Below are 27,297 nucleotides of genomic sequence, written 5' to 3' on the forward strand. Positions count from 1 at the left end.
GATATAAACAAAATGGCGTCGCCTGTAAGGAAAACTTATCTTTAGCATGTAGCCTTGGCCGCTTTGGCTGCTCATCAGCCAAATTGACAAATCTTTGCTTAAAGTCAACCCAAACAATTTGAAATATGTATTTTAGCCGGCATTTTGCAAGCAAGCGGCTATCATCAATCACCTCCGCTCTTGGCTTTATGGCTGGTAATCCTTTAATATTATTAAATAATTAACACGAATTTGGTGGCTTGTTTATGATTTTGACACGAACACAACACAAAGCTCAGCCGCTAGCGGCAGCAGTATTTATGAAGCTCTGCGGGGATTCAGTCATCAAAAGATAAACGCAATTATAGCGCAGTTACGTGGCAGCAGCAGGGTAATGGCCAGGACGGGGGGTCACAGCGCAAATGAAGACAATGCCGCGGTGCTAAACATGCAAATTAGCGTGCAAAAGTTTGACACTGACGAGCACCACGAAGGAGTTAAAGTTCCTTTTAAGCCAAATTTGCATATTTAAATGGCTTAAATGCGGCACTTGGCACTCGGTCTGTTGGCAACATGCAGAAGCTCATCTTGTGCCCTGTCAGCGACTTGTTGTCACGTTTCTCTTGGCTCATAAAAGTAAAATTGAATTTTGAGCGGACGAGCGACAATCTAGGAAGGGTACATGGTGGCGCTAGCTTTGCTGGCTTTGCATGTCTAACCAGAAAGTTTACATGACTGCGGCGCTGTCTGCACTTAATAGGCCAAATGAACTTGAACCCTGGCGAGGATGGAGTCGACAAGCCGTCGGATTCCACACGCGTGTGCTCAAAGTTAACGTGAAAGTGAAAGTTTTTGATCCTGCCACAGCAACAGGAAGTTATTAACGCACGAGCTAGAGACCTTCTTGGCCATATACTTATGTGTCACATCATTGAGCAGGAAATTAAATTTATGCTCGTCATTGCATACATTTTGTTTAGTATCTACTACTTTTGCAAACTTCAAGTCGATAATAAAAGATTTTTATCGTAGTTTGAAATGCTCATTTTTACTTTTTTGAAATCCGATTTTATATATCTCATTTGGGCACTTCTAACCGTGAAAGCAAAGATTGTGTGCCTAGCTGCTGAGTAATATTGCGGACTTGCAGCTATCTCAACCCATTAAACTCATAATTGGGACTTACTTATTGATTCAAAAGTTCACTAAATATGCCGGCGCAGCAGCTAATGATTTTCTTAAGGGCTCGCAGTCCAAGGCACCCCGTTGGCATGACCCATGCTCGGCATTCATTCAACTAAGCCACTTTACTTCAGATCCCTTTTGTTGACTAAGTTTAGCACATTATGTATACGCAACGTGATGCTGCAAAACAAATCTAAGTAGCAACAAAGTTTAGAATTGTGAAGATTTGTTTTGTTGTATTCAAAACACAAATTGCAAACAACCAACAACGCTTCCAAATTACAGCTGATTTCTTGACCTTGACCATTTTACCAACGTCTAAGCTGGCACTCCTTGGCTGTTCCATTGCTATTCATTAAGCTGGCTTATCTGGCTTAGCAGAAAAACATGTGTAGCCCATTCACATATATATATATACTTACAGTAAAATCTCTTAAGTCTCTCTGTTATTGATCATATCAATTGGCCAAAACTTAGTCAAATCACAGCAAAGTGTTTGCCTCACGAATTCGTAGCATTCCTTGGCGCAGTCGAAAAGTGTTCGTTAGATGTGAGCAGAACAAATAAATCATACTGCCAAAGGCAACCAAACAACAACTCAATCGTCAAGACATTCCCGACGAAAACGCGCTATGATAAATCGAAAATATTTTTAGTTGTTTACACAAAGCAGTGTCGAACAACCGCTGGAGCCGACGCCCAACCAAGTGGAGGCAAGAAAAACTGTCACACAGCAGCTCTTCCTGGCCAGCACTCAATAGAACGCAACTAGAAACTCTCCAACCACTCGACGACACTCAGTGATGGAGGGCAGTCGCTTAATGAACGTGCAAACAGTCGAGCAAACAGGAGATTATGCTGCCACTGGACAGAGCTAGGGCGACCTCCCAGCCAGAATCGTTGTGTAAACATCTTGCGCGACCTTGTCCACTTGTAGCGGTGCGTCCATCCACAGCCCCTCTTTCACTCCATCCGGACAACATTCAAGTGTTAATTGTGTGCGTGATTTAAGCTTTACCAGAGCAGCGCTCTACCAGCCTATGCAGGACGTCAAGAATAATTGCTTTTTGATTGAGTTCAATGTACATGGGGCTTTTTTGGCCTACAAATTAAACTTGAACGCTCAAAAACGTTCACTCATCAACTGCGTCGCAATCCAGCAGCACTCAAGCAAAATGTACTATCCGCAGGAGCTGACACAGCCACGACCACGTCGCCCGCTTTATGGGAATTATATCAATGAAACTGCTCCACGTCATCGAAACGTCAGGCGCTGCTGCAATAAGAGCAAGTTTCTAAAGCTAGTCATCCCCTATCTTAAGGAATACTGTGCTTCATCTTCGGTGCATGGGATTCGATATTTGACGGATCCAAAACTGCGTAATTTTGAAAGGTGAGCCTATATAAACATAACTATAATACAATAATACATAATACATTTAAAAAAAAAAAAAAAAACGGTATTATTAATGTAACGAGGAGCTTTTAATATTATGCGCATAACCAATTAAAGTTGACGTGGCAACAAGGGCTTAGTTTTGCAGAGTAGTCCATCATGCCAGACTCTGTCGAAGGCTTGTTTTATGTCAAGTAAACTGCCACTACGTATTTTTTAACTTCGAATGAAATGAAAAAAATGAAATTTTCGGAACCCAAACTGAAAAGGATGAATTTATTGTTTAATCCTTACCAAGGACTACAGTCTCGTGAGCAGGCAACTTTGAAAGAGTTTGCCAATCTGGGCAACAAGCTAACTGGTTTGAAAGAGTCTAAAGACGAGGGTCCTTAAGCCCTGCTATTTGGTCTAAGACTTCGTTGGCTATGACAGAAGAAACTGGGAGCCCTAACTATTCTAGACTCTCCAGCGTTAGTTGAACCCTTCTGTTCATGTTTGCTGAACATGTATTAAAGGGCTAGAAGCATTATTTTAAGTCTTCGGCGAATGCTTTAGCACATTCGATTGAGGATCTGGCTCAAGAATCATCAGGTTTACTAATCCGAAATTTGGGAGTTTTTGTTTACGCAGTTCCAGTAGCTTTTTGACCCGGTTCGACTTCTTCCTAGTCTGCTCAAAAGTTGCTGGAACTGCAATGTTGACCGCAGCAGTTGCAATCTGGATTTGTTGTGTTCAACCAGTAAATGCCACCTTTTTTTTGCTACTGACAGTACTTTTCAATCCTATAGTAGTACCTACTTTTGCCCTTCGTTCTTGCGTTTTAGCTTTGAACACATTGAACACAGCTTAGCCAAAGTTTCTTTGCATTGAACTTTTGGGTGATATTTAGCACACTTTCCACAGATATAATAGTAGTATCATTTTTTTTATGTTCAAATCCTTGCCATCTGTTGCAAAGAAAGGCGTCCAAATTGTTCTTAGATATTTCCACCAAGACTCTTTTCAGCGGTAAAATAAGTTACGCTCGCGAGCCAATGAAGAAGTAATTATATAGGATCTGTTTCAGAGTTTGACGAAATCATTCCACGACTCTCCGCAGGTGTAGCGGCAGCAATTTTTATAACTTTCCCGAAATCTGGTTGCAGCTCTCTCGGCTGAGAGGGCGCGGATGTACTTATTAACATCCCATTCCCATTGATGCATAATTGATGTAGAAAATTGTTTTTATTTTTGTTATGAATGTTCCACGAAATATGTTAATAAAATTTTTATTTTTGAAGAATTTACCTCTGTATTCTTCATCTAAATACATTTATGAAGTAAAATGAACATTATTCATTGCTTTATGTTCGAAACTGTTTAACTCTTTAGGTTGATTTGGCTACTGATTTTGGTAGGCACATTTATATGCGCCACAATTGTCTATGTTGACCTGACCGAGCTATACAACTCAGCGCGTGTGCACACAACCATCGAAGACAGCATGCTGCCGATATTCTATGTGCATTTCCCATCTGTGGGCATTTGTCCACGCAGTCGCATCAATTGGCCCAGATTGCAGGAAGAGGTCCCAGCTTATTTTTTGGGCACCAATGCCACGGCAGAACAAAAAGAGCTCTTTAAAAGCTTCTTTACAGCCGTGTCTGCTATGCACTTCAATGATATGCGAAGCCTGGAGAACTTCTTTAAGAACTCGTCCCTTGCAGCAAGTATTAGCCAGCTGGATGGATTGGATGTGACAAAGGTATTGGAGTACATGAATCTAAATTGCGGCGATTTCTTTTTAAATTGTAACTGGCGGGGTAGGCCACACAATTGCTGCGAGATTTTCGAAATGCAGCGCACCGAATTGGGATTTTGCTGGGTCTTTAATTCGGCAGTAAGTGCACAAATGCGACAACGACACGTGGGTACTAACCTAATTGAAAAGACTTTGATAATTCCTAAGTATTCCCTTAATAGAGGGAAGACAAATACTACCCACGCCGCACTGCACAATCTGGCCCCGGCACTGGCCTACAAGTAGTCATGGGCCTCAATAAAACACTAGCTAAGCCTGGATTGCGTGGCGTATACGTTATGGTAAAGCAGCCGCAACAATGGAGCGAGGCAGCACGCTTGGTGCCACACGACTCCCACAACAGAATCAGTGTGATGCCCCGCTATACTGGTTCCGATTCTAGAACTCGAGTCCTCACGGCAAGAGTAAGACGTTGCATTTTCCCTGATGAAATTCACGATCCGCACTACAAGAATCTACCGGGCTTTGTTTACTGGCGTGGTAACTGTCGCACAAAATGTCACCAGGAGCATGTGATTGACCTTTGTAAATGCTCACCATCTCTGCTCTTTCCCCGCAGTCAAGCGGGTGAGTATGAACTTGACTTTTGATTGACTTCTTTTACTAATTAGTCTGACTCACTGCAGATAACATTACGGACTGCAAGGCCTCTGACTATAAATGTCTCTACGAACACAGATGTAAGATATAGAGGTCTATATATAGATTATAACTCCTTCTACGTTCTAAGTTCCTTTTAGTGACCTTTAGCGTGGAGCGCCTTCCACTGGAGCAGCAATACGTGGATAACGTGTACAAGGATAGCATGAACTGTGACTGCCTAAACAGCTGTTCGCAGCTGGTTTACGATACCATCTTCAGCAACAGTGCTATGGAGTAAGTCAGTATTTCTTGGTATATCCTAACCAGACCATAACAGTTCTATATTATAGCTCCCAAGAACTAAATGCTGATGTTATAAGCATGCACCTGGAAGTCTTCTTTCAATCACCTTGGTTTATCAAATACCAAACGCATATGCGCTTCACTTTTGTGGAACTTCTCGGTGGGTTTTATACACTAATCAGTCTATGCAAACATTAAAGTCCATATCCGTCAATTACAGCCAGCTTTGGCGGCATTATTGGTCTATTTCTGGGCGCCTCGCTCCTAAGCGCAATAGAGTTGATCTACTACTTTACCATTGGCCTCTATTTATATTTATATCACGGCAACAGAGAGTCCAATCAGCACCCACTGTCACCACCACCACCAGCTCCCATCACACTGCACTTCCGCCGCAAGATAACACCTAAAAAAATGTTTATTGATATCAAATAATATGTGCAAGAAAAAATAGGTATTTTTGATGTGTCATATTTAATTTCCTAACAAACTCTTAAATTCTGCTACAACTTGATGACAAGAACACGGCCTTCAATCGATTTTCGAACTTTATTAAATAATTGATATTATATTTAACCGATTTTGAAATTGACATCTTCAATGAATTACACATTTCGTGCAAATGATATATAAATGTCGAACTAAGAATTAGATTGTAAGTGAAATATCAGCATTGTAACTCAAATACATATGAAATAACTTGTTGGTTTGTTAGTAAAAATAAAGAAAGACAAAAATATAATATTCACCACGCATTGGTTCTGTGATTAAACGGATGCCGCAGTTTGCTTTTGGCCAGAGATACCGAAGGACCAGCTTCCTGGTGAACGTGACTCACTTCGTTACGTAAATAGCGCAGCCCCTTGGACCCAATCGCTTTGAGTTTCTTACGAAAGACAACATAGTAGTTGTTATCATAAAGGTGTAGAGCAAATCCGACAGTTAAGAAGTAGAGCAGCTCAACACAACTGACCATAGAGGCGCCCAGGCAGAGGCCAAATATGCCGCCAAGATTAGCTGAGAGAGCAAATAAATATGTGTTATGTATGCGCATATACCATTTAAAATTTGATATTGTAACTGAAGTACCAATCAAATCAATGCTGCTAAACTCAAGGCTAGTGCGAAACGTTATCATCATTTCCACTTGATAATGCACATCCACCTTGAAGAACTTGAGAGTCGGTGATGCGGGCCTATGTAGCACAGAAAAACAGTCATGAATATATATTACCAATTGATTTCTATAGAATAACTCTACAATTCTCTAGAAGACAATGGCAGCGTTGTTGTGGACGTATAGTACTCCAGCAGATTACAGTTGACCAGACAAGGACAGGTCATGCCCGGCTTGGTGGCGCTAAAGTAATTATCCTCCTCCAAGTGCTTGTCATAACCAAAAATATCTGCAATATAGATTTTAAAAAATGCTGCTCGAGTTGCCAAGAGGGAAAGTTTGGGACTTGCCATTGTGACGCGAAATACAGCGCAGACTGGACGCAGTGCAGTTATTGGCTAAAGTGCAGAAAAAAGTCATAAGTGAGATAGTACTTAGTATCCAAGAGAGTGGTCGCTCACCTTTCTGATTGCTTAGAAAGAAAATTGGTAGCGTGCAATTGCACAGTTTGACCAAATAGGACTCATGACAGTTGTTAAGGCAGTTGGAAAGCAAAAAACTTTTACTGAAGCGACCCGGAGCAACGCTGATGCCAAAATCAACGTGCTCGTCCGTGAAGTGGCAATTGCGACGCTCCGGCGGAATGTTGCGCGTGGTGTTGTCGGTGCGTGTCAACAGGGGCCGCACTGACACATGAGTTTCTGTGTTGGGCGTTATGGAGTAAACTGCGTTAGATACTTGGTTTGGCTTCTTGATCATAATCTGCAAGTTGACAAGTTTAATAAAAAGCAGTCAAGATAAATTTGCGAGCTATTCACAAACACATTATCCGTGGCTGAAGTATCTGGGCGCTTAAAACGCTCATCCAGCAGTAGATTGAAATTGAGACCCGAGCTCTGACCAGCCTTGGCATTGTGCTTCGGATAGTAAGCGGCGCCCTCGCGCTTTTTAATTTCCTTTGAACGATCCGATAGTTCCGAGTTGAATACCAAGCAGAAACCATACTCAGTCTTCTCCAGCACAAAATAGTCGCAGCAATTGAAGGACGATTGTCGCCACTTACAAGAGCCAGGCACCAGAATATCCTCACAGCGTAACGTTAGAAAATGGGCCAATGCACTTAAGTTGATAAAATCCAGAATCTCTAGATGTTCATCCTCCAACTCGGAAGTGCTATGCTCAAAGTTTGCAAACCTCAACGTTTCCAGGTATGTAACCAGAGTCGTAAATACTTTGACGACATCTTCACTAGCATTTACCGGCAGAAACTGTGCCTTGGCCGCAGCAAGTTTGCTCCAGTTGATGCGGTTATCCGTGCAGACGCCCACAGCCGGGAATTGCACATAGAAAACTGGATACTGCGAATCGTCAATAACTGTTTGCAGCTTCTGCGCTCCATAACGCTCCGACAGCAGCATATAAAAGGAGCAGCAGAGCGTAACGCTAATGATGAGCAACACGCTCCAGATGAATCTACTTTGAGAATACATCAGTTAGTTGGCCTCGCATAGAACTCGTAAGTAGCACCTCTCAACATTATGTAGCCTGGGATCGTAAAGATAGCGCACACAGTGAATGGTTGATCTTTCACAGTAGTAGCGAAAGTATTCGCGTACCAGCTCCATAAAGCACCTCTCCACATCCTTATCCGACTTGGCAGCGTTCAATGCCTTAACCATTTTGTTACTGTGCATGCTGACAGCTTGCTCTGGCTTTATTAATGCGATTCCCATTAAAGTTTGGCATTGTAATTGCCGTGCTGAATTTATGACTAGATATCCATTATGCCTAACAACTTTTGTAATTGAGTTGTTATGTTTCGGTTGCCTGATAGGCCCATTGACAAATATCCGGCTATGAACTTTTGAAATTGATATCAACGCTGCTGTTCATTGATTAACTGCCACGCCTGTCAATCAGTTCATCAAAATGAGTACAGCGATTAAGTCTTCTGATTTCAATGATGATAATGATGATGACAAGCCGACCAATACTGGCCCAAAGGATACATGCCTCTGCCTTCGACGGTAAGCACTCAATCAGTCAAATTATACACTTAACTCTTTTGAAATTGCTATCCGCAGCTTAACCCGCATTATACTAATGCTGGTCGGGGCCGTGATGACTATTTACGTGTGTATATTATCCTCGGAGCGCTACTTCAAGTACTGGGTTCAGACCACAATCGATCGCACAGATGTTCACGTGTCAGAGATTGCCTTTCCAGCCATCACAATATGTCCCACGCACTTAACCCTTCACAGTGTTAATAACACAGAACAAAATAGCAGAGAGCAGCGGTTACATCGACTCTATAATCTAGTGCAGAGCATTCGTTGGCGCAACCCAGCAGTTGACCAGGCCTCACAGCTGGACTTTAACGAATTCGAAGAGTTTAATAACCAAACATTGCTTAATGTCGATAGCATCTTCAACTATGGTTACAGCTGCAAGGATCTATTTGTGCAGTGCATGTGGCGACGCCGAGAGGTGGATTGCTGCAGCATGCTATTTAGAAACTTGAAGATCGGCTCCTGCTATGTATTCAACTCAATAAATGCCGAAGATCCCGATCCTACATGGCCCTGGTCAGTGGCCGATGCTGGTTTCAAAAGTGCCCTGAATATCAAGATAAATCGTTATATAAATGACGTTAGGCTGGAGGCCATTGGGGTAAGTATGAGAACAGAGGACGCAAAAAATATATATCCATCAATTTGTAGAAATTTATATTGTCATCAATATATAGATCGAACTCTGAACTCTCTGTTTGTCAGAAAACAAGAGGGTCCCTGTGACATACCAAAAAATGATTTGATAATGTGGCCAGAGAATATGCAACATGCTTACCATACTAATCCCCAATTTTTCAGCTCGGCTCTGCCTTGTACTTGTACTTTCTGATACTCCTATTGTCATAAGTAGTTTTGAAACGCATTAAGAGCTTACGGTATACATTGCTACAATTATTTATTAAGCACCGATGCACCATCTATTTAAACTTAGCATGATGATGATAACAAAAGCCAAAAGGTTAATTATCAGCCTTGCAGATACATAGCACATTCGCGGTTTATTTCTCCACATAGCAGCAGAAATTGATTTGTCAATACATATATATCATAATACATATTTATCCAATGCAAGTTAGATTAAGTTTTAGAGAGGAAGTGGAGTCCCTAACAAATGAGTTTTTCATACAAGAACTTTATTTGTATTCTCTGAAAGTCTTATGATATAGTGGTCCGATCAGGTTATTCTAATATATATATAGTGCCTGTAAAAAAAGGGGCTTGGCTTAAGGTAGCGATCCAATAAAAAGCTGCTCTATGGGGTCGGATACTTGTCCAACTTTGATTCCTCAATGAAAATATAGTTAAATTTAATAAACTTTGATAATCCGTTGATTTCGTTTAATAGGAGCAAAGCTTAACGCTTTTTTCACGTCAACACGAAGTATTAACCATCAACAAAATTCTTCTATCCAAGGTGATCGTTCAAGAGCCAAGTCAGTATGTGGGCTCCAGTGTCACTTATTCCTCGGATGATCGCATTGTAGTGGCTCTGCAGCCGATACATTTCACAGCCGAGCCAGCCGTGAAGGCACGCCCAGTGCATATGCGTTATTGTTATTTTACGGAGGAGCTAATCAAATCGTATTCGCAATGCATAATCGAATGCCATCTACACTACATATCAAAGAAGTGTGAATGTAGCCATAGCCTTGTGCCAGAGAGTATTGATCTGCTGACGGAGGAGCCGATCCGCACATGTACTGTGGCCGACTTGCCGTGCATGCAAAAGCATGGAGGTATACAACTAGAAGTACCTGTACTTTCAGCATTGTAATTAACACTAAATCGATATTTCTTCAAAAGTGTCGCTGTTTTACATGGGCAACATAATTGAGGAGTCCACAGACAATGTCTTTAACACCACCGATTGCAAGTGCTATCCCAACTGCACTCATACACAATATCATGCCGCCACATTCACGGATCGTCTGAGCAGCATGGAAAGCAAGAACAACTTTATAGAGGTTGACGTCTACTTTCAGGAGGAGACACTTTTTTCCTACCGCTCCACACTGCACATAACAATGCTTGACTTGATGGGTAAGTTTTTTTTTTTTTTTGGTTTTCCAGCATTTTTCACTCGCTGATTGCTTTTACTCTCTCACAGTTTCTTATGGTGGCATAGCAGGTTTGTTCCTGGGTCTTTCAGTACTCGGGGCCATTAATAGCCTGTTGGATCGAATTCCTCATTGCAGCAAACCCATACAACAACCCATTAAAACTGATCGCGTTGCTCACGAGGCTAACGTTTCTTTACCTGTGAGAAAAACACATGATTAAATATAAGGAATAGAGGAATATAGATGAAATCAGTAAAAAAAAAAGAAGAATAAAAAGTAAACACCTGGCTGCATTGTTTTACAAGGGAACTCTTAAGATTTTAAATTTCAGCTACCTGCATCCGCAATGGAAAAATTCCAAATGACTCGACTACAACGAATATGAGTGCGCGTTTATATTCAACAAATTGAATTGATTGCTCTAGCTTAAATACCTTAAGAATCTGTGTGTAGCGCATTCTGTGCAGTTCAATAAAATTTGCTTTGTGTTTGTATACGCCTGACCCGACAACAAGATTTCAATCGAAACCCTCATGGAGGAGGATCCAATGCTCATCAAGCAGTGTTGGGTTTATCTGCAGGTCAGCACAAGTACTTTGAACCTAATTTAATCACATCGCTGAAGAGAACTTACTTCATCAAAATACAACATACTCTTATACATGTGCAGTACATTGACTACGACATGATGTTGGTTTACTTAAAATATTAAATATACTAAATACATTTCACAAATGCTCAATAATACAACCTACCTGCAAAGGTTAATTACAATTTAAATACTTCATATTTATTTTAGTTAACTTGCTATTATTTTTGTAACTTAAGCTTAAACTATATAAAAAAAAAAAGAATGATAACTATATTTTAACGTTATTTTTGCCTCACATTTTTCAGTTCAATTTTCCACCCATTTCGCAGCCGTGGAAAATTAAAATCTTACCTATCTTTTGAAAATTAATTTAAAGACGCATTAGGAAATTAGATCCAGCACTTTCGCCGATTTTTTGAATTTGTATATAGTTCCTAAGAAATTAATTTGATCTCGAAACTTCACCTACCATATCTTTCGCCTACCCTATTTTCGGCAAAGAGGGCTGAATTATCCGAGAAGTGTAGAACACCTCTAAAATGAATTTGAGCAAGGAACTTTAACAATAAATTTGAGGTCGAAAAGGCAGAGAAACTTCATACAACATATTTTGCACACTTCCGGGTAGAATTTGTTAACTGCAATTCTATTTTCAGGTTACAAGTTCTTACAGCAATCTGCCAGTCAGGACAAAACGTTTTATACATAGAGATGAACAGGTAAGCCTATACAGGCTTAATGTCTCCGAGATCGTCGCTTTCGTAAAGAAAGATGGACCATCTCCATCTGTGTATATGACATGGATACCAACATTAAACATATATATAATTTATATCCATTATACCCATTTAAATATTGTTGTAGGGTATAATAGTGCAACTGTCCATAAATATTTCTTGATATTTTCATAATCAACCACTAACTAAAATCTTAGCTTAACAATTCAAAATGAGGATATTTAAATGTCGCATTGCCGTTAAGAAAAAATCTCCCTCGTCAGTTAAGAGTAGGTAGCGAAACCCTAACGAATACAATCGTAGCAGACGGGTATAAATGGTTGTACCGCCCGTCAACTGTGCACAGTCCAGGTTTGATCGTTGAGCTGCGCACAAAAAGAATCAAAATGAAATATCTCGTTGCCGTCTGCATGCTGTTCAGCTTGGTGAGTATCTTGGACAACTGATATACCCATGCAAGTTTTAAGCAATGTGTTGCTTCGTAGGCCTCAGCCGAGTATGTCATCAAGAATAGAGATAATATGCTGAGCTACCGCGAGGAGTGCGTCAAGGAACTGGGTGTGCCAACTGAGCTCGTCGAGCAATATCAGAAATGGGTGTATCCCAACGATGCCAAGACACAGTGTTATTTGAAATGCGTGTTCACCAAATTCGGTCTCTTTGATGTCCAATCCGGCTTTAATGTAGAGAACATTCATACGCAGCTGGCACGCGGCGATGCGAACCACGACGATGAGCTGCATGGCAAGATTGCCGCCTGTTTGGATAAGAATGAGCAGGGCTCAAACGCCTGCGAATGGGCATGGCGCGGTGCCGACTGTCTTCTAAAAAATCATTTGCAGCTGGTGCAACAGAGCCTAGCCCCCAAATCCTAAGCTACAACTAAGTACATTAAGCTTCTAACTAACCAACAATTTTCTAGTTTCGTTAATAAAACTATGATTGGCATATACAGCGTACTCCTAAGTCACGCCTACCCAACAATTATTGACCAGAATAAAGCTGTCAGCGCTTCAGCGAGCACTTCTCAGTTGCCATGTTGTACTCTAAGGAACTTGTAGCGCCGCGACCCACATCAAAGGCGGGTCTGCTCCACTTTAAGCCGCATCCGCTGCGGAACAAATATGTGAGCATGTTGCGTCGCTCTTTTGGCCACTCGACAATTCACGGCATGCAGAATGCCTTCTTGGAGCAGCATCGTAGTGTGCGCTACTTTTGGTTCATTGTCGTGCTGTTGGGCACGATAAGCTTCCTAAGCATGTTCTCCATATTGCAGCACCAACACAATGAGCAGCAGCTGGTTAGCGTAGTGGAAACGACACAGTTACCGGTATATAATGTAGAGTTTCCGGCTGTTGCTATTTGTCCCTGGAATCATGTTAACTGGTTGCGCGCCTCAACGGCTGCAGAACGTTTTCTGCCCAGAAATGCTGATCCATATGTGCGCGAGTCCTTTGAGCAGTTGCTCATTGGCATGGAGCAGCTGACCTTTGGTGAGTTTCAGACACTGGGCGCGCTAGCTGAGCGAAACCTGTCTTCGCTCGTCCAACTGAGCCTCTCCAAGCTAGCCAGTTATTTGGCATACCGCTGCGACGAGCTCTTTGTGCCAAATTCGTGTGTCTTCGATGAAACCAACTACGACTGCTGCCAGTTGTTTGTGCAGGAGCGCACTGAGAAGGGTTTGTGCTTGGTATTCAACTCCCTGATTTCGGAAGATTCACGCAAGAAGAAGCTTATAAATGAGTTCTATCCGTACAAACTTAGCACGGCCGGTGAAGGCTCCGGACTACAGTTCATGCTGCGCATGAACGACTCCTATTTGCGGGCAGGCACTGAGGTGCCCTTTTCCATGAATGTGAGTTGACAATTTAGATATTTAAAATATCGCAACACTAAAAATCATCTTTTGTATTTCAGCTAATGATCAAGGAGCCCAGACAGTGGTCACACAGCATGGTCTACCATCTATATTCAAACACTGAAAACTTCTTGTCCTTAGATCCGGTGGTCATACAAACGTCCACAAACACTTACGAAATGGATCCCGCCAAGCGGCGCTGCTATTTTCATGTATGTGCACATCAATCAACACAAGCCAAAAAACAATTTACCTACAATTTAATTATAGAACGAGCGTCATCCCTACTTTCCGTATACGAGTCTGCCCTACAGCCGTGCCAACTGCATTGCCACCTGCCTACAGTGGTCCGTGCACCACCATTGCAAGTGCACCTTGCCAATACACTTACCGTCCATTGGTAAGTTGAAGATTGTTTTAAGATAATCTTGATATAACAACAGAACTTCGTTCCAGATGATACTCGCGAGTGCAACGTGCTGGACTTTCCATGCCTTTCTCGTCACACCGACGTCTTTGGCTATGTGAAGACGCGCGGCCAGGAAAAGTATATTAATGATTCCCGTCGTGGTCAGTTTTGCACGTGCCCAGATAGCTGCAACACACAGGTGTACCAAACCTATCTGAATGTGCGCCAATTGCTTAAGTAAGTTGGAGTCCACTGATAGCTCATTCAAGCTTAATTCCTCGCCTATTCCACACCACAGCTCCAATACAACAAATGACACACTGCCACCAAGACGCATCAGAGCAGATATACATTACACCCAGCGTGTGCTAATGAAAATAGAAACTAAATTGAAGTACACCTTCCATGATTGGGTCGCTGGTTTTGGTGGCATTCTGGGTCTTTATGTGGGCGCCTCGGCACTGAGCTTTGCCGAGCTGGGCTATGCTGTTGGCCAACTTTTGTGGTCGCTGCTTAAGGATGTATACGTTAAATTAAAATCTAAGTTATAAGCAAAATATATTTCATCATTAGATTAATAGTCAATAAAAAGGAAGCGCATTTATTTCTGCTTTGTTTCCTGGTCAGTCGGGTAACGTATATAAATAGCCGGATTTGGCACTGTGGCTGGCGTCTCTGTGAACTGGTCCAAGTAGGAACAGCCAATGGCGAGTGCACTTCCATCGGCACTGAAGTTAAGCGATGATATAGACGTGTCGTACTCGTGGAACTGGCACAGACGCTTCTTATTGAAGCCATCCCAAATGTTGACAATGCAATCGGAGCCTCCCGTTGCGAATGTGTGATAAATGTTATGAAAACTGACTGCATTAACCGGATATATCTGCTCAATGTTGTGATCTCTGTTGCGATGGCATTTAAATGCAAATTTCCGGCGCTGTACTTCAGGATCATGGTCAAGGTATTCAACGGCCACACGGCCTTCAATGGAGGACATCACATAGCCTTCCTTGTTGGGGAACAAGCGAATGCAGCGTGTTTGATACTTCAGCGACGATTCGCGCTTCATAATGTAACTATCCGTCTTTCGCAGGTCCCAAATTAATACCTTGCGATCAGATGTGGCCACCACAATTTTCTCGTCAATGACGGACATGGAGTAAACCTTGCCATTGTTTTGCTCAAATGAGCCCACGCAGCGCTTCTCGCGCATGTCCCACAGCTTAACTGTCTTGTCCCAGCTGCCGGTCAGTATGCCATTGACATATTCGGCATGCTCCACGCAGCGTATAGGTTCATCGTGGGCACCTACCAGAGTTTCAGCTTGTGTATTCACATCGTACATACGCAGCTGATTATCCAGTCCACCACTCACCACGTGCACAATATTCTGTTACGAAAATAATATGTTAGTGCTGTGTGCTTGGGTATATATATATATATGTATATGACAAACCATAAAGGCGCAATCCAATATAGGCGCATCCTGTACAAACTTTTGGCGCATTGAGTTTGCCGCCACATCGTAGAAGCGAAGCGTCCCGTCCCACGATGAAGCTGCCATATACTGATTTGACTTGGAACCGAACTTTACTGCCGATATTAGGTCCTCGGGCGGATTGTTTAATTTAAACTCTGATGGACCCATTTTTAATATTTGTTCGTTTAATCAATTTTAACAAATTACAAATCACAATTCCCGGTCGCTTGGATAAAGCGGTAATAAAAAGTGCCAGAAAACGCCAAAATAAACACATATAATGGTCACCCTATTTAGTCGCAAGCATCTCGTTAAGTTAACTGCGACAAAACACTGATAGCTATGAAACTGTGCTGTGTTCAACAAGAACGCGTCAGTTAAATTCAAAACCGTTTTTAAATGTGTATTTATTTTCAACGAACATTTACTATCACAACTAAATGGCATTATTATTACACTATTACACTAATATTTTGGAAGTACATATTTTGGTGGTTGCGTTATGGACATTAATTGAGCAATTAGCTGCACTATTTGTTTTTATTTCTACATGGCGGCGTTGGTCCATCATCGGCAGTGCTCAACGCAATGGCAAACTGGGCAGCATAATAGGTTATCATAATTTGCAGCCGTGGTGATGGCAGTTGTACGCTCAAGAACATGGTCACGGCTATTAGCGCATCGGATATTACAAACAGAGCAGCGCCGACAGCACAGAAGATTGCCAGGAATCTTTTTACCTCCACAGCCCGAGCCAAGGAGCGCCACAGCATGGTGGTTATTAGCACACAATAAATGGGCACGCCGACTATTAGTATCTCGTCCAAGTGCTTGTGCACTAAGATGACAACTACAATGCAGAAATATAATAATTATTAAAAATCGAAAATAGCTTACTCTCCAAATATTTGCTTACAAACTGTTACCGGTATATAAAGACATACTCCAATAACCCACTTGAGTGGATGCCAGCCGAAAGCGCTTATGTAGAAGATATGCGCCACGCCAAAGGAGACCATGCCAAAGGGAAATAAATTAACATTGAGCAAGGCATCGCCGCCGCAGGAAAACACTAAGCCGAGTAAAATCAATTGAGAACGACGGAAGCTTAAATTTACAAAGTACTTATTACAATCAAAAATATATAATACAAAGCAGGATAAGTGCAAGCTTACTGCTTATTGAGCGAAAATCCTTTGGCCAAAACATAAAACATCAATGCCACAATGGGCAAGCACTTGAGCACAGTTGTCCATACTTGCCCCTCTGGATCTTTACGCACCAGCGAAAAATAAAGCGCCAAACTTATAAAAAACGGTGATAGCTTCAGGGCTTGAACTGTGGCCTTTAAGATAAGTATTAAACGAAACGATTAGTCGATTAGCGTTAATCAGCACTCAAACACTTGTGCGGGCCAAAAAAATATACAAGAAGCGATAAGCCTACCAATTTGGTAGCACTATTATAGGCGATTAGATTAATAAGTTAGCAGCTCTAAAGCAAAGGCATTCATGTAATAAATTTGCATAATATAATGTTTGCAAATGAAAAAAAAAAAAAACAACTTTTACTTTCTATGTGTGAGCTTTCAATAGCAAGACACTCAGCGCCAGAGACAGAGTGGGAGAGGGAGAGGGCGAGGGAGAGCGTCGCAGAGCACAAGAGATGAAGTGAGCAAGGTCAAGGACAGAAGCTCCACATTCTTTTTACTCTTTTTGTCGTTAGATAAAGCATCCACTGTGCACAAGGTGTCGAGCTCACACACTCACACTCACACTCAGACACTCGCACACAGGCAAAAGAAACGTAAATTTACCGTATACATAAAAATCAACTAAATTAGCTGCACAGCTTATGGAGAGAGCAGAAAGGCAAACAAAGCAATGCAATTCCAGCGCCAGAATATCGCATTGCTCTGTATTAGTATGTACATATGGATGTACATATGTATGTTGAACAAGAGACCGACTTCTAATTTAAAATTTAAATGAACTGCTGCAATTACTTACGAACTGCACTGTGTATCTCATAATTGGCGCTCAGCTCGTCAGTTTTACCGTGCTTCTACAGAAGTAAATATTATTGCAAACGCTCTGGCAAGGTGACGATTCGCACGATGGAACAGTTACGCCCCCCCCCAAAAAACAATAGCTCAACCGGCACAGGCAAACACGTTGCACAGTTTTGACCAACGTCAATATACTGAATCAAAGCGTATAATTTTCCCGTTGGCTGCGTCGCTTGCTGGACATTGATTGCGTTCGCCCGCCGCTCTGTGTGTGAGTACGAATGCAGAGAGTACGCGCTGTGAGCGCCGGTAGGCCACGTGCAGCATAAGCAGCATTCTGCCAGATACACAAACAACTGTGGGCAAGCTAATTGTTATTGCTGTCCACCTCACATTTCATGTACCGCTGCAGAGCGAAAAAGCAAGCCAGCCAACGAATACAAGAGAGAGAGGGAGAGAAAGGAAGAGTATGCACGGCAGAGAGAGGTGGGCAAAAATATAGCAGCTTATGTGCTTTTTGCTCACGCAACAGGTTAATTAGTCGAAAAGTGCGCTACAGCGCGCGGCATATGAGCCGCAAATCAAGCTTCACCAATGGCAAACTTCACAGTTAGAAAAAGTCATGCGCAAAGTCAGTAGCGTGCTGTCCCACTCACTCACACCCTAACTGATAACAATTTGAAAACAATGCAACAATTTCTGCACACTTTCACTGCACTAGACAAGCTTAAAGCTCCAGTAAACGTTGGCGCAAGCTTTTTTTCTGTGTAGTTTGTGGCGAAGCTTATTCTGTATTAAGTTGTGGCATTTTTCAGGCGAGCGAAAAACTCTGAGGTTGTTTCGGAAAATTTTAACCAAACTTACACACAACATAGATAAAATTAGTGCAAATTACATAAAATTTGTGAGAACATTAAAAATTGCTAATCAAGCACAGCAGGTAAGGCACAAAGCAATCATTAGAGCCAATGCAAGAGTTGTTGCCCAGTGCTCGGAAAATTGTGTATCCATTGAAATGGGGTGTCCTGCATGCTGAACACATTCTAAATACTCAGATGGATAAAACTGTCTTTTCTAAGTCCTAAATATTTCTTAGTTGGGCGTGCGCCCCTTCAAGGTATGCAATTGAAATACTAACACCAAAGAAGAAGTATGCAATGATTCCTAATTGTTTGTGCTAAACATGGTTCTAGTGGGTTTTTAATCACTTTTACAAGTCCTTTTAAATGTGACACCCCCTTGAATTTGAATTTGATAGCTTTTGCTGCCAAGTAGATTTCATTTAATGTGAGTGCAATAAATAAAAGCGTAGGGTGGTGAAGTGGGCGGCACAAATTATACCACACATTCGGCTCATACATATGCAACAGAATGTAATAAATTAAACAAATATTGCATTTTAATGGGGCTCTCATAATGAACGTTAGTGTGAGCCTTGGCACATGCTGATTATATACACAATCGACCTCTAGAAACGTAGACGAAACAAGAACAGTGCGAAGGCAAATCCTGCAGCCACTCAAGACGGCTGCACCACCAGCCCATTGGGAGGGGTGAATAGAAGCCACGGTTTTCTGGGCCAGTGGGTGGCACACGTACAAAGACAACAAAATACATATATAAGTGCACGCTGAACTTGAACAGCTTTTGCACATAACTCAACGCTGACATCATGAACAGGCTGATTCCATGCATTTTTTGTGGACACATAGATATACTTATATACAATAATATTTCCAGACCTACAAGTTGTGGACATACTTTTTATAACATTAGAAGGTCCTTCTCATAACTAACATCGATCTATTAATGCTTCAAATAGGTTTGACCGCACGCAGTATGGCGTGTCCCTTCTTTCGTCGCGCCGACTCGCTGGCACGCCAGCCATCAGTCACTGTGGAGCCGGGCGCTCATTGGAACTTAGAAGATGAGGAGCTGTCTCTTGCGGGTGATGCCTTGACTCTGACCCATCTGCAGATGGCCATACAGCTGCTGACAGCGCCATCGAATGAGGATCTCAATACAGCTGTCACCTCACTGGTGGCCAAATATCGCCAGAGCTGGCCCAACATTCATAAGCTGTAAGTAGCAAAACAATCCGGAACTTTACTTTAAAGCTTAGTGCTAAACACTTTACCCTCAGTAAAATGGATCCCAAGTTCTTTAAGAACTGCGCCAACTACGATTATCTGGCAGATATACAGGAGTTGCTCTTGAAGATGGACGAGGCCAGTGCCAGTGAAATTCTTGTGCTGCTGGGCGAGGAGCTGATCACGTGCTGCTGCACCGGCATTATCGAGCGAGCCTTTCGCTGCCTGGGCACCGATCTCCAAGAGTTTTTGGGCTCGCTTGACGGAGTATACGATGTACTAAAATTGCAGGAGGTTAGTAAATATTGCAATAACATGACTTGAAACTTCCTCACTCCTATTCCGTACCTATTCAGGCTGATGTCACCGATACGGGCTTTGTATGTGCGGGGGACGGTGAGTTGATCTTCACCTCGGAGCGTCCGGTCATAGCATGGCTGCTGCTTGGGTCCCTCAAGGCACTCACTCGCATGCTGTACAAGGTGGATGTGAATATTAAAATTGAGCCAGTGGAGGGTGATGCACGACGCTACCGTTACTTGTTCTCTCTAGTCAAAGACAGCTCCCAGACACTACAAATGGGCCGACCGGACGTGGCCACGAAACCGCATGAGACAGTGCAGCGCAGCAACTCGGCCAATGCTTCGGATCTGCAAATGAATTCGGCCAGCTTCTGTAAGATGTTCCCCTGGCATTTCATCATGAACGAACAGCTGGAGCTGGTGCAGCTGGGGCGCGGATTTAGCAAGCTCTATAAGCCGTATTTGGCTGACTTTGGCTGCCAGGCCAACACGTACTTTGATTTTAAACGCCCCAAGGGTTTGACCATGAAATTTCGAGATATTGTGCGACGCACCTATACGCCCTTTCTGATTGGTCTGAACAGTCCACCGGGAGTATCAGATTTTCCCGCCATTGGCTTGGAGATTAAGGGTCAAATGGTGCACTGCCCGGAATCGAATTCACTGCTGTTCATTGGCTCGCCCTTTTTGGATGGCCTGGACGGTCTTACCTGTAACGGGCTTTTCATCTCTGACATTCCCTTGCACGATGCTACGCGTGAGGTGATATTGGTAGGTGAGCAGGCACGTGCTCAGGATGGGCTACGTCGTCGCATGGATAAGTTAAAGAGCAGCATTGAGGAGGCGAACTCGGCAGTGACCAAGGAACGTAAGAAGAACGTCAGCCTCTTGCATTTGATCTTTCCGGCTGAGATTGCTGAGAAATTATGGCTGGGCTCTTCAATAGATGCCCAGACCTATCCGGATGTGACTATACTTTTCAGCGATATTGTTGGCTTCACCAGTATTTGCTCCCGGGCCACGCCATTTATGGTCATCAGCATGCTAGAAGGCTTGTATAAGGACTTTGATGAATTCTGCGACTTCTTTGACGTGTACAAGGTGGAAACCATTGGAGACGCGTATTGTGTGGCCAGCGGTTTGCATCGGGCCTCCATCTACGATGCTCACAAGGTGGCCTGGATGGCGCTGAAGATGCTTAGCGCTTGCTCCAAGCACATAACACACGATGGTGAGCAAATCAAAATGCGCATCGGCCTGCACACTGGCACGGTGCTCGCTGGGGTAGTGGGTCGCAAGATGCCCAGATACTGTTTGTTTGGACACAACGTAACCATTGCGAACAAGTTCGAGTCAGGCAGCGAGGCGCTGAAGATCAATGTGAGCCCCACAACCAAAGAGTAAGCTATTGTTCGAGCAGATTGGAAAGACCATTAATTAATTTGTTAACTAATCTTTCAGTTGGCTAACCAAACACGAAGGCTTTGCCTTTGATCTCCAGCCACGCGATCCTTCCTTTCTACCAAAGGAGTTTCCCAATTCGAATGGTAATGGCACCTGCTATTTCCTGGAGGGCTTTCGCAACCCGGCGCTGGACAGCAGCCTGCCGCTAGACGAGCATATTAATGCTGCTATGAAGACCATATCCGAGGGCGGCGATGCCTAAGCATCTTAGAGAATCAATTGCTCAGTAGCCACTAAAACATAGTTCAATGCACATGTAGCCTAATTTTGTTGCACTCTTGCATAGCCTTTAACAATAAATAAACTTTCCGTCAATGTTTTGCGTTCAAGCACAAAAGACAAATTTATTGAACTTAAGCCTTTGCCGCTGCCGCTGCCGCTGCCTCTGCCTGCTTCGCCTTGATGAAGGCCTTCACTCTTTCGCCGATCTTGCTGGCCATCAAGCACTTGTGCCCGCGGAATGCCCACACGTCCGCTGGGCTTTTCTCCACATTGCTGTCAATACAGCTCTGTGCAATTTGCAGCGCCTCCTCCTCGGTGAGATCCATCTTGAACTGTTTGGCCAGACGATCCGCATGGTAGCCTTCGTGTGTGCAGAAGATATCCAGCTTTGTGGCAGTGCATAACAGATACTGGCGAACCTCGGATTCGTCTGGGAACTCCAACTGTTTCAGCTTGTTGATTTGGTCGACATTCAGCGGATGGGCCTTGAGGCATTCAGCGCGAATCTCTTTGATTTGATCAGCAGTTTTCGGCACCCATTCTCCATCAGCATAAGCCTGTGTTTGCGAAAATATAAATTATATTATAGCTGCAGTCAGATCCATTGCCACTCCTAACTGACCAATGTGCAAAGCGCCAGGCAAACGATCAGATACTTCAACATGTTCAATATGATTAAAACTGAATAGTCTACGGTTGTGTTGCCTATATTTATAGCTGTTTCTCGTCGCAGCGCATAGTCCAGATTTTATGTTCGACAGCTTGAAATGTGTCAAGAGTTCAGCGATAAGCCATACAGCCAGACCGTAACTACACATTTTTTTCAAAAACATCTGAAAGCACTTAAATATACTTTTTATTTTTGCATTTCCAATAGTTGATAAGTTTGTTCCACAGTTTTAACATTGCGGCATGGAACGGGATTAATAGCTTGAGAACATTAGTTTTTTAAAGCTTATGTTCCAATTGGGAATTTTATCAGTAATGTACGTATTATCAGCAAAACATTAGTGGCTTGCCTATTCCAGTGCGTTCTACATCAGCGTCTAGTGTTCGATAGACCCCCTTATAATCACAAATTCCGGACTGACCTCGCCCTTGCCAGCTAATCAACCCCACAGAGATGTATGTATGAATGTCTTTACAAGCAACTGATACTTGTTGTTGATTTTAGAAGACAAGTTTATTATTTAAATCAACATAATACTATTGCTGCTTTACACTACAGTATTCAAATAAGGCATACATAGTTTGTTATTTACGCGCACAAATAAATTTCAAGTTATTTCGATCAAGCTTATTTATAACATTTAGAAATGATTTTCTTTATTTACTTTTTTTATTATTTTGTTTGTGCTGGATATCCATAACTATCTCAACATTGTTAACAAATGTTTTAGGTTTATATTAATACCGATTATTTTACGAATTTTCTCTAAAAATCGTCAATATCGAGCTGCGGTTTAATTAACCGTCTAATTGTGTAGAATCGAATCCTATAAAATATTAGCGTTATAACCTTGAATCTCAACATAGTCGATAATTTGCCGCCCAAAATTAGATGTTCACCATAATTCTAAACACATCACAATTTCGATAGGAAATGCAAACTCAACACATTCGATGGATAATGTTAAGCAACAGCTGTTCTGCCAATGCTTGCTATCGTTTATTAGAGACACTTTGATCAAAATAACAGTTCTAATGTTCAATTTTCAGCTTTAAGCTTACAAATTAAACCATCTTAATGAAGAGTTCTGTTAAGACTGTTCACCACTTTGAATTCTTCGTTTCTTTTCAAAACAGTTAAATATATAACGGCCGCTTTCATCAAACAAATCTGTGCGCGCTGTAACATAACATTTTAACAGATGCTAATTATTTTGGGTGGCCACAGCTGTAATTGCAGATAACAGTGTTGGGTAAAAAGAGAATAGTCCCATAATAAGAAATTTTCGACAGGAAAAGACCCGTGAAAACGCAAATAGTTGTTAAGTAGAAATTTCGTTAACTGATACCGTAAAGTTAGCAATGTGAAGAAATCATTGTTAGTGCTGGTTTAACAGTTGAGTTTATGACAGCGAACCGCTGTGTAAGCTAGCGCACATCGATTTTTTCGGTTGCGAGTGCAAATGTGGATCCATCTTTTGTCTCATCCCATAAAAAACACATAGCTGCAATACTGAAAGATAGGGTATTAGAAGCCACACGAAAATGACAAAAACCAACCACGTTGCCCTAACACTACCCACAACATCCATAGGGAGCATAACAGGTGGCGCTGGAGGCGATGAGAGTAACCTTTCCCGTAAAAGTTTGCGACGGGTGAGTTTGAACACGTATATATTCCAAAAATAGGCATATATTAGATAAATAATTTAGACGAGTTGCTTGCCAATCAATCACTAGGTTTTATAGATTACGTGTCTCAATCTAATTTGTTTTAATTCTCGTTGTTTTACCTATAATTGCAGTCATGGAATCAATTGCCCCGTTGTCAACGTAATCTCATTATAATGGCCATCACAGCATTTCTCTTTACTGCTTTACTCTTTTTGCCCGGGGATCAGTTAATAAATATAAAGGATATGCATCTGAAGCCAGGAGCGGCACCTTTTCATATACGCCGTGAAAATACATTACAGAATCCGCATCACCATCCTAATATCGACAAGGAAAACAAATTATACGACGATATTCCAGCCGCTGTGGCATCTCCAATGACAGATGGGAGCCGTCTGATTAAGACAAAGCCGGCAAAAGATAAGGTAGGTCAACAAGTCTGATATCAGTTAAGCAATTATTTTCTTAAGTACTTTATCAGCTGCGAAAGCTTATTATCAATAAATGAACTTTTGTTTTCCAATACACACAACCGAGCATGTTAGGGGCGCGGCCCACTTGAAATATCATTAGAGCAGCTCCGCTGAGGCTGATAACAATGACAATCAATACGTTTACGATAATGTGCTTCGATTTATTGACAACCGGTATTTTAAAGAGAATATTTGTGTTTGTATTGCAGTTGGATAGCAATATGGCCTATGCCGATGGCAATAACGCGGAACAAGTTGTTAATCTTCCGGAAACGGCGGCCGCTATCAATGATAATAGCAATGGGCGAATCGATATAGTTAACAGTATAGACCAGCCCAGTGAAGAGCAGTCATCATTGGCTATCAGCGACCCGTTGAACATTCGCACAGAGCTAGAGGAGGCTATTCGGCAACCCTTCAAATTGGCAGGTGTCGGCATTGAATCGCATCTGCAGAATATGGAAACAGAGTTGGCAAAAGGGCAGCATTTCCATGGCGCTACCAACGAGCGGCAGGCTGCGGTTGTAGCGGCTTTTAAGCACTCTTGGGCTGGTTACAAGACTTACGCCTGGGGTCATGACAATCTAAAACCAGTTTCCCAAAGCTCACACGAGTGGTTTGGTTTGGGGTTGTCAATTGTGGACTCTCTGGACACAATGTACATCATGGGCTTGGAAGATGGTAGGCATAAAGCATATTTGTTGTTGAATTAATGATGCCACTCCTTATGCTTTTGTAGAATTCAATGAAGCACGTGATTGGGTCAAAAATTCTCTGCACTTTCACACGAATCGGGATGTGAATCTCTTCGAGGTCACCATACGTGTCCTAGGCGGACTACTGTCTGCTTATCATTTGAGCGGCGACAAGATGTTTTTGATCAAAGCGGCTGAACTGGGCAATCGCCTGTTACCCAGTTTTCTTTCGCCATCGGGCATACCGTATTCGGATGTAAATCTAGGCGAAAGGTCTGCACATTCGCCAAAATGGTCTCCGGATAGTTCAACCAGTGAAGTAACGACCATACAGTTGGAATTTCGGGATCTCAGCCGCTCCACTAATGTACCTATTTTTGAGCGTGTAAGTTTTATTCAATTATGTGCCCACAGTTAAATTTATTAATGGTAACATTGTCTGCCTGGTAGGTGGTAAACGTAGTTAACGATAAAATACATGCGCTGGATAAAAGTCATGGCCTGGTGCCAATATTTATCAATGCAAATACAGGAACCTTTAGGAATTATGCGACTATTTCCCTGGGTGCTCGTGGAGATTCCTATTATGAGTACTTACTTAAGCAATGGGTGCAAACAGGTCGCAAAGATAACGACAAGTGAGTAAGCAAAAACTATAAAGCAATGCACGTTTATTAATGTATGTCATTCATCTTTATTAGTCTTATTCTGGACTATATGCAAGCAATAGATGGCGTCCTCACGCAATTGATGAGACGCACGCCACGAGAGCATTGGGTTTATATTGGGGAACTGATAAATGGTCACGATTTTAAACCAAAAATGGATCATTTAACTTGCTATTTGCCTGGCACACTCTTGCTGGGTCATGAGAATGGCATGCCCGACTCACATCTACTGCTTGCTAAGGATTTGTTGGACACCTGCTATCAGACCTACATTAGACAGCCCACTCATTTGGCGGCTGAGATTTCGTACTTTGCGCTAAATGATAAGGATGACAGTGACATCTATGTGAAACCCAATGATGCTCACAATTTGCTACGACCCGAGTTCATTGAGAGTCTATATTATTTCTATGCACTTACCGGCAACCGCACTTATCAGGATATGGGCTGGAACATTTTCCAGGCTTTTGAAAAACATTCAAAGGTAGCTGCTGGCTACACATCTCTGGGCAATGTGAAAAATACTTTAAACACACGAATGCGCGATCTCATGGAAAGCTTTTGGATGAGCGAAACTTTAAAATACTTTTATTTGCTGTTTAGTGACAATCGCAAGGAGATAGACCTAGAAAAATGGGTCTTCAACTCCGAGGGTCATCCACTGCCCGTGTACCAACATTAATTGTAAATACGCAACCGAATTGCTTCATCAATACCAACTAAGATAGTTTATAAGGTTAGTTGAACCCCAGGAAGTGTGGAAATTTGGCGTTACCCCTTAGTCGTAGCTTAGCACAAATGCCAAATACAACGCCAAGCTTTGGATGCAAAATATATAAGTGCACTTGGCCAAAAAAAATTAATAATAATCAAAAATATGCAAAAAGAAAGCATGTCAATGATTTGTATAATATTCGTACTGATTTTAGCGCATTATTATTATTACTATTATTCATTTATTTACTATTTATAAGTACCGAAAACATGTTGCACCCAAAACTCTAGTACTCTAACTGCCGCAATGTTGATAATTATAATTAGGAATAATATCGTATATAACATATAGCAATATATAACTGGTAGGTACTTAGTACATGTGTATGTAATTTCCAATATGATATTGAATTTGTAAAACCCAGCACAACGCATTGTTTAGTAAATTAAACATTAGCCTGTTTTTAAAATAAAGATATATATAAAAAGTCTATTAATAGTATTGAAAATTGTAATATTGGATAAGGTGAAGTGAAGGAAGGTATGTTTGTTCACAGATACTGAGCTGAAAATTTTAATTAATCAGAAATTCGCCTCTATAAAATGTCAGATAATAAAAGACGCGTATTTAAAATTGTCTGAATTTTGTTTATTCTTATGAATACGTATTTTTCAATTTTTTTTATGCCTTCGATTTGCACATGCACCCAACAACATGCATTAGATTTGATTGCATTTTAATGG

General features: G+C 41.9%; 10 protein-coding genes across 10 annotated transcripts; 6 read left to right on the forward strand and 4 right to left on the reverse strand.

Annotated features, from left to right (window-relative positions):
- Positions 1-2,339: 2,339 nt before the first annotated feature.
- On the forward strand, positions 2,340-5,731 carry ppk21 (pickpocket 21). The gene is made up of 7 exons (XM_002055810.2): positions 2,340-2,557; positions 3,932-4,466; positions 4,523-4,928; positions 4,988-5,041; positions 5,102-5,237; positions 5,294-5,406; positions 5,467-5,731. Exons 1-7 carry the CDS (start codon positions 2,340-2,342, stop codon positions 5,679-5,681), a joined length of 1,677 nt encoding a protein of 558 aa, XP_002055846.1. The 3' UTR covers positions 5,682-5,731.
- Positions 5,732-5,991: 260 nt separating this feature from the next.
- Positions 5,992-8,245, reverse strand: ppk20 (pickpocket 20). Its single transcript, XM_002055811.2, has 7 exons — positions 7,891-8,245; positions 7,182-7,836; positions 6,825-7,125; positions 6,714-6,761; positions 6,508-6,652; positions 6,336-6,442; positions 5,992-6,263 (listed from the first exon to the last, which is right to left on the reverse strand). Exons 1-7 carry the CDS (start codon positions 8,094-8,096, stop codon positions 5,992-5,994), a joined length of 1,734 nt encoding a protein of 577 aa, XP_002055847.2. The 5' UTR covers positions 8,097-8,245.
- Positions 8,246-8,292: 47 nt separating this feature from the next.
- On the forward strand, positions 8,293-10,723 carry ppk30 (pickpocket 30). Its single transcript, XM_032432999.2, has 5 exons — positions 8,293-8,390; positions 8,448-9,036; positions 9,784-10,174; positions 10,242-10,478; positions 10,546-10,723. Exons 1-5 carry the CDS (start codon positions 8,293-8,295, stop codon positions 10,716-10,718), a joined length of 1,488 nt encoding a protein of 495 aa, XP_032288890.1. The 3' UTR covers positions 10,719-10,723.
- Positions 10,724-12,111: 1,388 nt separating this feature from the next.
- Positions 12,112-12,793, forward strand: Obp99a (Odorant-binding protein 99a). The gene is made up of 2 exons (XM_002055813.4): positions 12,112-12,252; positions 12,313-12,793. The coding sequence occupies exons 1-2, from the start codon at positions 12,214-12,216 to the stop codon at positions 12,700-12,702; spliced, it is 429 nt and encodes a 142-aa protein (XP_002055849.1). The 5' UTR covers positions 12,112-12,213; the 3' UTR covers positions 12,703-12,793.
- Positions 12,794-12,856: 63 nt separating this feature from the next.
- ppk19 (pickpocket 19) lies at positions 12,857-14,645 on the forward strand. Its single transcript, XM_002055814.3, has 5 exons — positions 12,857-13,682; positions 13,745-13,897; positions 13,956-14,085; positions 14,142-14,331; positions 14,393-14,645. The coding sequence occupies exons 1-5, from the start codon at positions 12,864-12,866 to the stop codon at positions 14,643-14,645; spliced, it is 1,545 nt and encodes a 514-aa protein (XP_002055850.1). The 5' UTR covers positions 12,857-12,863.
- Bub3 (mitotic checkpoint protein Bub3) lies at positions 14,636-15,826 on the reverse strand. Its single transcript, XM_002055815.4, has 2 exons — positions 15,551-15,826; positions 14,636-15,484 (listed from the first exon to the last, which is right to left on the reverse strand). The coding sequence occupies exons 1-2, from the start codon at positions 15,740-15,742 to the stop codon at positions 14,696-14,698; spliced, it is 981 nt and encodes a 326-aa protein (XP_002055851.1). The 5' UTR covers positions 15,743-15,826; the 3' UTR covers positions 14,636-14,695.
- Positions 15,827-15,951: 125 nt separating this feature from the next.
- On the reverse strand, positions 15,952-17,809 carry LOC6632378 (lysoplasmalogenase TMEM86A). Its single transcript, XM_002055817.4, has 4 exons — positions 17,584-17,809; positions 16,750-16,919; positions 16,491-16,681; positions 15,952-16,424 (listed from the first exon to the last, which is right to left on the reverse strand). Exons 1-4 carry the CDS (start codon positions 17,602-17,604, stop codon positions 16,105-16,107), a joined length of 702 nt encoding a protein of 233 aa, XP_002055853.2. The 5' UTR covers positions 17,605-17,809; the 3' UTR covers positions 15,952-16,104.
- Positions 17,810-18,367: 558 nt separating this feature from the next.
- Gycalpha99B (guanylate cyclase 1 soluble subunit alpha 2) lies at positions 18,368-21,986 on the forward strand. The gene is made up of 5 exons (XM_002055818.4): positions 18,368-18,522; positions 19,405-19,663; positions 19,726-19,966; positions 20,029-21,374; positions 21,436-21,986. The coding sequence occupies exons 2-5, from the start codon at positions 19,422-19,424 to the stop codon at positions 21,638-21,640; spliced, it is 2,034 nt and encodes a 677-aa protein (XP_002055854.1). The 5' UTR covers positions 18,368-18,522; positions 19,405-19,421; the 3' UTR covers positions 21,641-21,986.
- Positions 21,750-22,435, reverse strand: Obp99c (Odorant-binding protein 99c). Its single transcript, XM_002055819.4, has 2 exons — positions 22,283-22,435; positions 21,750-22,217 (listed from the first exon to the last, which is right to left on the reverse strand). The coding sequence occupies exons 1-2, from the start codon at positions 22,322-22,324 to the stop codon at positions 21,792-21,794; spliced, it is 468 nt and encodes a 155-aa protein (XP_002055855.1). The 5' UTR covers positions 22,325-22,435; the 3' UTR covers positions 21,750-21,791.
- Positions 22,436-23,580: 1,145 nt separating this feature from the next.
- alpha-Man-Ib (alpha-Mannosidase class I b) lies at positions 23,581-27,055 on the forward strand. The gene is made up of 6 exons (XM_002055820.4): positions 23,581-23,985; positions 24,135-24,428; positions 24,686-25,157; positions 25,216-25,556; positions 25,622-25,809; positions 25,873-27,055. The coding sequence occupies exons 1-6, from the start codon at positions 23,875-23,877 to the stop codon at positions 26,519-26,521; spliced, it is 2,055 nt and encodes a 684-aa protein (XP_002055856.1). The 5' UTR covers positions 23,581-23,874; the 3' UTR covers positions 26,522-27,055.
- Positions 27,056-27,297: the final 242 nt, after the last annotated feature.

The sequence above is a fragment of the Drosophila virilis genome, chromosome 2 (genome assembly GCF_030788295.1).
Source record: "Drosophila virilis strain 15010-1051.87 chromosome 2, Dvir_AGI_RSII-ME, whole genome shotgun sequence".
Lineage (NCBI taxonomy): Eukaryota > Metazoa > Arthropoda > Insecta > Diptera > Drosophilidae > Drosophila > Drosophila virilis.

Coding starts and splice junctions, on each gene's coding strand:
- Obp99a (XM_002055813.4), top strand. CDS start 12,214: ATGAAATATCTCGTTGCCGTCTGCATGCTGTTCAGCTTG. Junction 12,253..12,312: donor TCTGCATGCTGTTCAGCTTG/GTGAGTATCTTG, acceptor GTTGCTTCGTAG/GCCTCAGCCGAGTATGTCAT.
- ppk20 (XM_002055811.2), bottom strand. CDS start 8,096: ATGGGAATCGCATTAATAAAGCCAGAGCAAGCTGTCAGCATGCACAGT. Junction 7,837..7,890: donor AGGCTACATAATGTTGAGAG/GTGCTACTTACG, acceptor TTCTCAAAGTAG/ATTCATCTGGAGCGTGTTGC. Junction 6,653..6,713: donor CTGTATTTCGCGTCACAATG/GCAAGTCCCAAA, acceptor TCTATATTGCAG/ATATTTTTGGTTATGACAAG.
- alpha-Man-Ib (XM_002055820.4), top strand. CDS start 23,875: ATGACAAAAACCAACCACGTTGCCCTAACACTACCCACAACATCCATA. Junction 23,986..24,134: donor CCCGTAAAAGTTTGCGACGG/GTGAGTTTGAAC, acceptor CTATAATTGCAG/TCATGGAATCAATTGCCCCG. Junction 25,158..25,215: donor CATCATGGGCTTGGAAGATG/GTAGGCATAAAG, acceptor ATGCTTTTGTAG/AATTCAATGAAGCACGTGAT.
- LOC6632378 (XM_002055817.4), bottom strand. CDS start 17,604: ATGAGATACACAGTGCAGTTC. Junction 16,682..16,749: donor GGATTTTCGCTCAATAAGCA/GTAAGCTTGCAC, acceptor TGTAAATTTAAG/CTTCCGTCGTTCTCAATTGA. Junction 16,425..16,490: donor TTATATACCGGTAACAGTTT/GTAAGCAAATAT, acceptor TCTGCATTGTAG/TTGTCATCTTAGTGCACAAG.
- Gycalpha99B (XM_002055818.4), top strand. CDS start 19,422: ATGGCGTGTCCCTTCTTTCGTCGCGCCGACTCGCTGGCACGCCAGCCA. Junction 19,664..19,725: donor TGGCCCAACATTCATAAGCT/GTAAGTAGCAAA, acceptor CTTTACCCTCAG/TAAAATGGATCCCAAGTTCT. Junction 21,375..21,435: donor GTGAGCCCCACAACCAAAGA/GTAAGCTATTGT, acceptor CTAATCTTTCAG/TTGGCTAACCAAACACGAAG.
- ppk19 (XM_002055814.3), top strand. CDS start 12,864: ATGTTGTACTCTAAGGAACTTGTAGCGCCGCGACCCACATCAAAGGCG. Junction 13,898..13,955: donor AGCGGCGCTGCTATTTTCAT/GTATGTGCACAT, acceptor ATTTAATTATAG/AACGAGCGTCATCCCTACTT. Junction 14,332..14,392: donor AATGTGCGCCAATTGCTTAA/GTAAGTTGGAGT, acceptor TCCACACCACAG/CTCCAATACAACAAATGACA.
- Obp99c (XM_002055819.4), bottom strand. CDS start 22,324: ATGTTGAAGTATCTGATCGTTTGCCTGGCGCTTTGCACATTG. Junction 22,218..22,282: donor GCCTGGCGCTTTGCACATTG/GTCAGTTAGGAG, acceptor TCGCAAACACAG/GCTTATGCTGATGGAGAATG.
- ppk21 (XM_002055810.2), top strand. CDS start 2,340: ATGTACTATCCGCAGGAGCTGACACAGCCACGACCACGTCGCCCGCTT. Junction 2,558..3,931: donor AAACTGCGTAATTTTGAAAG/GTGAGCCTATAT, acceptor TTAACTCTTTAG/GTTGATTTGGCTACTGATTT. Junction 5,407..5,466: donor CACTTTTGTGGAACTTCTCG/GTGGGTTTTATA, acceptor CGTCAATTACAG/CCAGCTTTGGCGGCATTATT.
- ppk30 (XM_032432999.2), top strand. CDS start 8,293: ATGAGTACAGCGATTAAGTCTTCTGATTTCAATGATGATAATGATGAT. Junction 9,037..9,783: donor TTAGGCTGGAGGCCATTGGG/GTAAGTATGAGA, acceptor TTCGTTTAATAG/GAGCAAAGCTTAACGCTTTT. Junction 10,479..10,545: donor AACAATGCTTGACTTGATGG/GTAAGTTTTTTT, acceptor ACTCTCTCACAG/TTTCTTATGGTGGCATAGCA.
- Bub3 (XM_002055815.4), bottom strand. CDS start 15,742: ATGGGTCCATCAGAGTTTAAATTAAACAATCCGCCCGAGGACCTAATA. Junction 15,485..15,550: donor TATTGGATTGCGCCTTTATG/GTTTGTCATATA, acceptor TTTTCGTAACAG/AATATTGTGCACGTGGTGAG.